This window comes from Hylobates moloch, unplaced genomic scaffold (assembly GCF_009828535.3).
Source record: "Hylobates moloch isolate HMO894 unplaced genomic scaffold, HMol_V3 SCAFFOLD_6, whole genome shotgun sequence".
Classification (NCBI taxonomy): Eukaryota; Metazoa; Chordata; class Mammalia; order Primates; family Hylobatidae; genus Hylobates; species Hylobates moloch.
Genome location: NW_026652281.1, coordinates 116,462,012 through 116,470,398, shown reverse-complemented (window position 1 = coordinate 116,470,398; position 8,387 = coordinate 116,462,012). Strand labels below are relative to the sequence as shown.

The 8,387-nt window shown below is 51.3% G+C and overlaps 1 protein-coding gene across 3 annotated transcripts; it reads left to right on the top strand.

Annotated features, from left to right (window-relative positions):
• The first annotated feature begins 514 nt into the window (after window positions 1-514).
• Window positions 515-8,184, top strand: SPATA24 (spermatogenesis associated 24). 3 transcript variants are annotated; one of them, XM_032158044.2, is made up of 6 exons: window positions 515-677; window positions 2,237-2,302; window positions 2,869-2,999; window positions 3,089-3,159; window positions 7,809-7,911; window positions 8,023-8,184. In XM_032158044.2, exons 1-6 carry the CDS (start codon window positions 561-563, stop codon window positions 8,150-8,152), a joined length of 618 nt encoding a protein of 205 aa, XP_032013935.1. In that variant the 5' UTR covers window positions 515-560; the 3' UTR covers window positions 8,153-8,184. The 3 variants fall into 3 exon arrangements, with proteins under 3 accessions (XP_032013935.1, XP_058297245.1, XP_058297244.1); XM_058441262.1 differs by having other exon boundaries at window positions 560-677; window positions 2,221-2,302; XM_058441261.1 differs by having other exon boundaries at window positions 570-677; window positions 2,203-2,302.
• The last annotated feature ends 203 nt before the right edge of the window (window positions 8,185-8,387 follow it).

Here is an 8,387-nt window from a genome sequence, read left to right as displayed (position 1 = left end):
TCAGAGTATGAAGACTTTGATCTCAGGTGAAGCCATTCTTGTTTTTTATCTTCTTCTATCTTCCGTGCTTAGGCTTAGGACCCCTAAGTGTGTTCCAGGAGGCTGGAATCTCATACAAGGGAGGAAATTTGGAGATTAGGATAAAGATTTGGAGAAAGAGGCATGAGAAGCTAAAGATGCAGGAGTTGCCTATGCTGGCTCTTGCTTCGTGGTCATGCAGTTTAACAGGCCCCGGGTGAAGGCTGAGGGCTGGTGTTCTAAGTGTTGCCTGCTCGCAGGCAAGGAAAGTACAAGCCGGGCCCTGCTGGCTTCTCAGGACTGCGTGAGAAACAGAAGACGTAATAAAAGCGCAATTTCCTATAAACTTAAATGCCTTAAGGGTTGTCAGCAGTTTCCCCGCTCCAGGTGGCTCCTTTAAGAGGCGGCCCCTCGCCCCGCTAACAGAGGAAGTCCCCGCCCCCCGTTGCCGGGGTGCTCTGTGGCGTCGCATTCTCATTGGTGGGCGGCGGCGGGGATCACCGTTGAGGCAGCCATTTCCAACTAGCTGGCCGGGGCGGAAGATGGCGACGCCCCTCGGGTGGTCGAAGGCGGGGTCAGGGTCTGTGTGTCTCGCTTTCGATCAACTGCGGGACGTGATTGAGTCTCAGGAGGAACTAATACACCAGCTGAGGAACGTGGTATGCAGCCAGAGGAGCTTGGGGAGAGGCGGGGCCGGATGCCTCACTGGTGGGGGCGGGGCCAGAACCTGTTCCGATGCGGGGACCGTGGCTAGAACGCATGGCCCATGGCGTCATCAGGAGGAGGCCGGGCTCAGTCGGTGGGGGTGGAGCCAAAAAGGGGCGGACCTTCCTGAACCAGGGAATTTTAACTAAAATCAAGCCATATTCTCCCTTCCGTTTGCCTGGTTGCTGCAAGAGCTGGTAGAGAGTCCCCGAGCCAGGCCGGGCGCGGTGGCTCACGCTTGTAATCCCAGCACTTTGGGAGGCCGAGGCGGGCGGATCACGAGGTCAGGAGATCGAGACCACGGTGAAACCCCGTCTCTACTAAAAATACAAAAAAATTAGCCGGGCGTGGTGGCGGGCGCCTGTAGTCCCAGCTACTTGGAGAGGCTGAGGCAGGAGAATGGCGTGAACCCAGGAGGTGGAGCTTGCAGTGAGCCGAGATTGCGCCAGTGCACTCCAGCCTGGGAGACAGAGCGAGACTCCGTCTCAAAAAAAAAAAAAAAAAAAAAAAAGAGTCCCCGAGCCTCAGTTTCCCCATTTTCAGTGGCGATGACGTCACAGAGTTCCCAAGGCCCTTGTGTGCAGGCAGAGAAACTGTCATCCCTACTATTATGGACACCCTTCCCCAGAGTCAAAGGCAGTACCATATTGAATGCAGTAAGCGCAGATTTGGCCCTTGCCAACGCTAGCTTAGGGGCCTCCAAGAACTTTACATGCCTTAGCTTTTGCCTTCTCAATCAAACCCCAGCTAATGGGTGCAAAGCATTGCAGTCACAGATTACCTGGGTGGGCATGATAGAATCCTGGCCAGCTGGAGTTCATGGTTTTTCTGGTTTTGTTTTTCTGTCTTGATAAGAAGGTTGGGATGTATCTCCATCTCAGAAATAAAACTGGCTTCACATCTATTTCTCATTCTAAGTTGTTCTTAGACAATTTCTTCCCTTCTGGGAAGTTGAGTGTGGGGGGAAGAGGAGAGAGACATGTCCTATTTGCTACCCTAATGCTCTCATTCGACAAAATGTATGGACCTCTAGGCACTGAATTGCCTTTGATTCCCTGAAGGTACCCAGGTCTTCCTCTTGGCAGCTGACCTTGGCATGTGTGTCCCCACCATCCAGAGTGCTTTTCTCTCTGTCCCTCTTCTGGCCCACCCTATATAGCAGTCAGATCTCAGGTCTAACGTCCCCTTCTCCGGAAGTGATTCTGACCCTTCCCCAGGCTGGGTTGGGGCCTCCTCTGGGCCCCAGATCCCCTTATGTCTCCCCATCAAGGCACACAGCATGTTAGAAGTGCTAGCTGTGGACTGCCTCCTCCATGAGACTGGCTGCTCCTTGAGGGCAGCACTTAGAGCTGAGTCTCAGTTTATCTGTGGAACTGAATTCTCCCTTCCCAAGGCCTCAGTCTCATCCTAGGAACCACGAGCATCATCCTGTTACCCAGTTTTGGTCCTGGTCCCTAGAGGGCGCCCCTTCTACTCTAGCCCCAGGCCCTCCCTCAGCCAGGCTCTGTTGCAGATGGTTCTCCAGGACGAAAATTTTGTCAGTAAAGAAGAGTTCCAGGCAGTGGAGAAGAAGCTGGTGGTAAGTAATGGCCTCTGCAGTCTCCTAATCTTCCCCCGTTTCCCAGGACCCCTGTGGTTAGGCAGGCTCATTAAGCCTCTGATGGGTGCGGTGGCTCACAACTGTAATCCCAGCTCTTTGGGAGGCCAAGGCAGGCAAATCACTTGAGGTCAGGAGTTCGAGACCAGCCTGGCCAACATGGTGAAACCTTGTCTCTACTGAAAATACAAAAAAAAAAAAAAATATATATATATATTAGCCAAGCATGCGTGGTGGCAGGCGCCTGTAATCCCAGCTACTTGGGAGGCTGAGACAGGAGAATTGCTTGAACCCAGGAGGCAGAGGTTGCACTGAGCTGAGATCATGCCACTGCACTCCAGCCTGTGCAACAGAGTGAGACTCTGTCTAAAAAAAAAAAGAAAAAAGAAAGGTCGGCCTCTGAGAACTTCCAGCCCCAATAGCAAAGTGGCCAGAATCTCCCTGTGCTCTGGCTTCTGTGTGTCCCTCTGAGAAGGGGGGCTGGTTAAGGGAGTCTAGGAGACCCAAGGCAGCCTAGGGTAATGAGGTGACTGCTGCTGCCCGTGCAGGAAGAGAAAGCTGCCCATGCCAAAACCAAGGTTCTCCTGGCCAAGGAAGAGGAGAAGTTACAGTTTGCCCTCGGAGAGGTAGAGGTGCTGTCCAAGCAGCTGGAGAAAGAGAAGCTGGCCTTTGAAAAAGCGTGAGTGGGCCTCAGTAGGGGGTGTGGGGTTTGGGGGACGCATCTGCTTGCTAGCCTGCCCACCCTCCCATCTTATCTTCCCCACCCAGGCTCTCCAGTGTCAACAGCAAAGTCCTACAGGAGTCCAGCAAGAAGGACCAGCTTATCACCAAGTGCAATGGTAGGCGGGAGGCCTGTGCTCTCCACCACGGTTATATAAACGGGCTCTTTCCTAACCACCCAGTGCCTGTGTCAAAGGCAGGGTTTCACTCTAACACCTGTCCCCAGCTGAGGATACAGGCAGGCCCAGGTGGGCCACACCTTCGAAAAGGCCTTAAGGGACCAGGCAGGCCACGGAAATGAGGGAAGCAGTCGGTGTACTATATTCTTCACCGCCATAAAGGAATGGGCTTGCTCCCATTTTTCCTGAAACACACAACCTTCTTAGTCTACCTTTTGTTTTCCCACTTTTGATGGGTTACTCCTAACTCTGATACAAGAGGAACACAGGGCAAGCACTGTCCTATTTGGGACCTGATCCTTAGTCTCAGGGTCAGGACTCAATAGGGAAGGGTGCATGTGGTGACAGGGGGCTAGGATTGCCAGATCTTTAAAATGGAAACTAAGAGTTATTTTTATATTTCTAAGACTGGGTGTCACTATGCTGCCCAGGCTGGTCTCAAATGCCTGGGCTCAAGTGATTCACCCACCTCAACCTCTCCAGTAGCTGGGACTACAGGTGTGAGCCACTATGCCCAGTGAAACCAAGTTGTTTTATTTTATTTTTTTGAGATGGAGTCTTGCTCTGTTGCCTAGGCTGGAGTGAAGTGGCACATGGCTCACTGCAACCTCCGTCTCCTGGGTTCAAGTGATTCTTCTGCCACAGCCTCCCAAGTAGCTGGGATTACAGGTGTGCACCACCACGCCCAGCTAATTTTTGTATTTTTAGTAGAGATGGGGTTTCATCATGTTGGTCAGGCTGGTGTCGAACTCCTGACCGCAGGTGATCCCCCACCTCAGCTTCCCAAAGTGCTGGGATTACAGGCATGAGCCACCGCACCCCGCCAAAACCAAGTTTTAATGGAAGCTTTTCTGACTTTTTAGTGTTGGCAGTTGATTTTGAAATTTTAAAACTATCATGTAGGCCAAGTAAAATATCTGTGGGCTGCCAGTTTTCAACTCTGCTTTGTGCAGATGCCTGTGGGCCACTTGTTTGGCTCAGTTGGTGCCATAAGTTGTGGGGCACCTTCAGAGTCAGCTACACGTGCCCGTGCACCTCAGGAGCCCCTTTCATTTCCCGGAATGCTAAACTCCCCTTACCCAGTTTAAGTATGGGCTGGGCGCGATGGCTCATGCCTGTAATCCCAACACTTTGGGAGGCCAAGGCAAGCGGATCACATGAGGTCAGGAGTTCGAGACCAGCCTGGCCAACATGGTGAAACCCCATCTCTACTAAAAATACCAAAAATTACCTGGGCATAGTGGCGGGCACCTGTAATACCAGCTACTCAGGAGGCTGAGACAGGAGAATTGCTTGAACTCAGGGGGTGGAGGTTGCCATGAGCCGGGATCGTGCTATTGCACTCCAGCCTGGGCAACAAGAGTGAAACTCTGTCTCAAAAAAAAAAAAAAAAAAAAAAAAAGTAGGTATGAATTCCAGGCACATCTGCTTTGTTCACTGCAGCAGATCTCCAGTAGGCCAGAGCGCAAGCGCAAGAGGTTCAAGGTTCTTCCTGGTGGGGCTCCCACGTGGAGCCTTGAGTACCCTGCCTTTCACCAATTCAGCCTTCTCTCTCCCCTGGTGAGTGCTCTCACTGGGAAGATGCCAGCAGGCTGACATCTTGATCTGGCCAGGCGGGCTGACAGGTCTCATAGTAGTTTGGTCACTGGCTCCTGCCATGGCAGGGCCCAATAGGCAGTCACTGCCCCCATGCTCAAGGCCATTGGTCCCCTCAGTCTTGCCCTCTCCCTGAGTATCCCCTTACTTCCCAGAAAAGAACCTGGGGTTCTTTCCTGGTGGGGCCAGAGACCTCCTTCCCCTAGGTCATTTCCTTCCAACAGAGATTAGTCAAGCTCATGGGGCTTTGGATCTGCTTGTTGGAAGGTGTGTGTGTCATGGGGACAGGTCCTGGCTGCCTCCCCCAGAATATTCTAAATCCCTCCTGTGGGACACAAGCCCTCCTAAGCCAGTCTGGTGATGTGAACCTCACCCTGGCCAGTGCCTCCCACCCCACCCCACCCCTACAAACTTCCCTTGTGTGGTTTCAGTTTGGTTTTTACACTTACATAGTTCTTTACTCTCAAAGGGATTTTCTAACCATTCTCTCATCATCAGGTGCCACAGGCTTTTATTTTCAAGGAGTCACACAAATTTCTAATTCTTTTTCCCAAACGAACTTCACAAGTAATTAATCCCACTTAGCTGGATGCCTGGGAAGGAGGTTCAACAGTCCTCGTCCCATGACCCGGTGAACTCATGTCTTCATTCTCTCCCTTCACCTGTCTCTCCTCTTTTCCATGCTATGCCTTCACTTTTTACCAGGTCTTCTCTTTTGAAATCTTAAATGCTTAGACATTTTTGTATTTTCGGAGTTTATGTTCTAGTTAATCCTTGTCCAACCTTTTTTTTTTTTTTTTTTTGAGATGGAGCCTTGCTCTGCCGCCCAGGCTGGAGTGCAGTGTCAAGATCTTGGCTCACTGCAAGCTCTGCCTCTCAGGTTCACGCCATTCTCCTGCCTCAGCCTCCCAGGCAGCTGGGACTATAGGTGCCCACCACCATGCCTGGCTAATTTTTTGTATTTTTAGTAGAGACAGGGTTTCACCGTGTTAGCCAGGATGGTCTCGATCTCCTGACTTTGTGATCCACCCACCTTGGCCTCCCAAAGTGCTGGGATTACAGGCGTGAGCCACCGCGCCTGGCCTTTTTTTTTTTTTTTTTAAGCGGAGTCTCGCTCTGTCACCCAGGCTGAAGTGCAATGGCACAATCTTGGCTCACCACAACCTCCGTCTCCTGGGTTCAAGCAATTCTTCTGCCTCAGCCTCCAAAGTAGTTGGGATTACAGGCATGTGCCACCACACCCGGCTAATTTTTGTATTTTTAGTAGAGACAGGGTTTCACCATGTTGGCCAGGCTGGTCTCAAACTCCTGGCGTCAGGTGATCCACCCGCCTTGGCCTCCCAAAGTGCTGGGATTACAGGCATGAGCCACTGTGCCCGGCCCCTTGTCCAACCTTTGAAGACAGTAGGATTTTCTTTCTGTAGGAATCAGAATTTTCCAGGGTGCCATGTGGGGCAGTTGTGTAAATGAAGCACCTCCAGATCCCTACAGCCTCCTTGGATTTTGATCCAACACAGAAAAATTATTTATTTATTTATTTATTTATTTATTATTTAGAGACAGGGTCTTGCTCTGTCACCCAGGCTGGAGTGCAGGGGCACAGTCATAGCTCATTGCAGGCCCCAACTCCTGAGCTCAAGTGATCCTCTTGCCTCAGCAAGTAGCCAGGACGTAGACGCGTTCCACCACCATGCCCAACTAGTTTTTTTTGTGTTGTTTTTTTTTAGTTTTGTAGAGGCGAGGTCTCACTATGTTGCCCAGACTGGTCTCTTACTCATGGGCTCAAGCCATCCTCCTGCCTCAGAAAGTCATCTTTGCCTCAAATGTACGATTAATTTGGGGGTAGGCTTTGCCACCACTATCTCACCGGGTCTTCCCCACACCACTGTGGGATAGGGCTGTCTCTTTCCCCATCTTTGAAACGAGGAAACAGGTCTGAAAATCGAGGCAACTCCCGTCTTTTCCCACCACCCCTGAAGCCCTAGCACAAGGCTGGGCATCCAGCCAGCCTTCGGGAAGTTTTGTTGGACGGGGATGACTGAACTAGGTCTTTTTTCTGAGTCCTAAACCCCCAGGGACATCCCATTCATTCGGTCTGCAAATATGCTGTTTGTATACCTACTATGTGCCAGGTAGTGTTTTAGGCCTTAGGGATAAAGCCATGAATAAAACAAATATCCTTGTCACTGTGGACCTTACATCCCAGTAGCGGAGAAGACAGATGAGTAAAGTATATGGTATGTTAGGTAAAAGTGTTAAGAAAAATAAAGCAGGATGTTGGGCATGGTGGCTCACGCCTGTAATCCCAGCATTTTGGGAGGCTGAGGTGGGCGGATCACCTGAGGTCAGAAGTTCGAGACCAGCCTGGCCAACATGGTGAAACCCCATCTCTACTAAAAATACAAAAATTAGCCGGGCATGGTGGTGCACGCCTGTAATCCCAGCTACTTGAGAGGCTGAGGCAGGAGAATTGCTTGAACTCAGGAGGTGGAGGTTGCAGTGAGCCAAGATGATGCCACTGCACTCCAGCCTGGCCACAGAGCAAGACTCAGTCTCAAAAACAAAAAAAAAAAAAGAAAGAAAAAGAAAGCAGGAAGAGGGAATAGGAAGTACTGGGAAATGTAATTTTTAGATGAGGGAGAGTTGCTCGAAGGAGGCAACATCTGTAAAGACCTGCAGGAGTTGAGGGCAGGCGCCATTCATCTTCCAGCCTTTGGGCAGGACTGCCCACCTGTCTCCAAGGACCTTCTCCTGCCCTCATGTGGGTCCTCTGGTCCAGAATAGACTTGTGAAGTCATTGACAACAATCTTCAAACACTGCACTCCCCCAAGACTGCATAATAAACTCATTCATACTAAGATATTAGCAGTTCTTCATAGAGAACTCCTGGGTGGGGAGCCAAGCTCTGAAAAGCCCCATGAGGGAATGCCTTATCTCAGGAAGGAGCCCTGGGATGGGAACCACCCCTCCTCCCTGCCTCTCTCCCACACAGAGATTGAGTCTCACATTATAAAGCAAGAAGATATACTTAATGGCAAAGAGAATAAGATTAAAGAGTTGCAGCAAGTTATCAGCCAGCAGAAACAGATCTTCAGGTGAGGGGTCTGGGCCCGGCTGGGGATTGTTGATGACACTGGGGAGCCAGACCTCTGGCCCCTACCTACCCTCGGCTGTCCACAGCCCACCACCAGCTGGCTCCGTTGCAGGAATCATATGTCTGACTTCCGGATCCAGAGGCAGCAGGAGAGCTACATGGCCCAGGTGCTGGACCAGAAGCATAAGAAAGCCTCAGGGACGCGTCAGGCCCGCAGCCACCAGCATCCCAGGGAAAAATAAAATGGCCGCCGCTTTCCTGTTCTCTGGCTGTATTCCCCAGCCTCTGCCTTCTCTGCTCTGGGAGTCCCCAGCCTCTATCCCCTGCTACTTCCCTCCCTCTTGGGTAGTGGGGGGGTCCACAAGGTGGGGCTTGTAGCCTAGGGGAGGAGCTGAGTCTTTGTTGTCTGGTAGGCACCGCCGCTTCCTTTGGGTGTTTAACCCCTTCCTATATAAACAGCCCTGGTCATCCAGTAAC

Coding starts and splice junctions, on each gene's coding strand:
- SPATA24 (XM_032158044.2), top strand. CDS start 561: ATGGCGACGCCCCTCGGGTGGTCGAAGGCGGGGTCAGGGTCTGTGTGT. Junction 678..2,236: donor TACACCAGCTGAGGAACGTG/GTATGCAGCCAG, acceptor GCTCTGTTGCAG/ATGGTTCTCCAGGACGAAAA. Junction 2,303..2,868: donor CAGTGGAGAAGAAGCTGGTG/GTAAGTAATGGC, acceptor CTGCCCGTGCAG/GAAGAGAAAGCTGCCCATGC.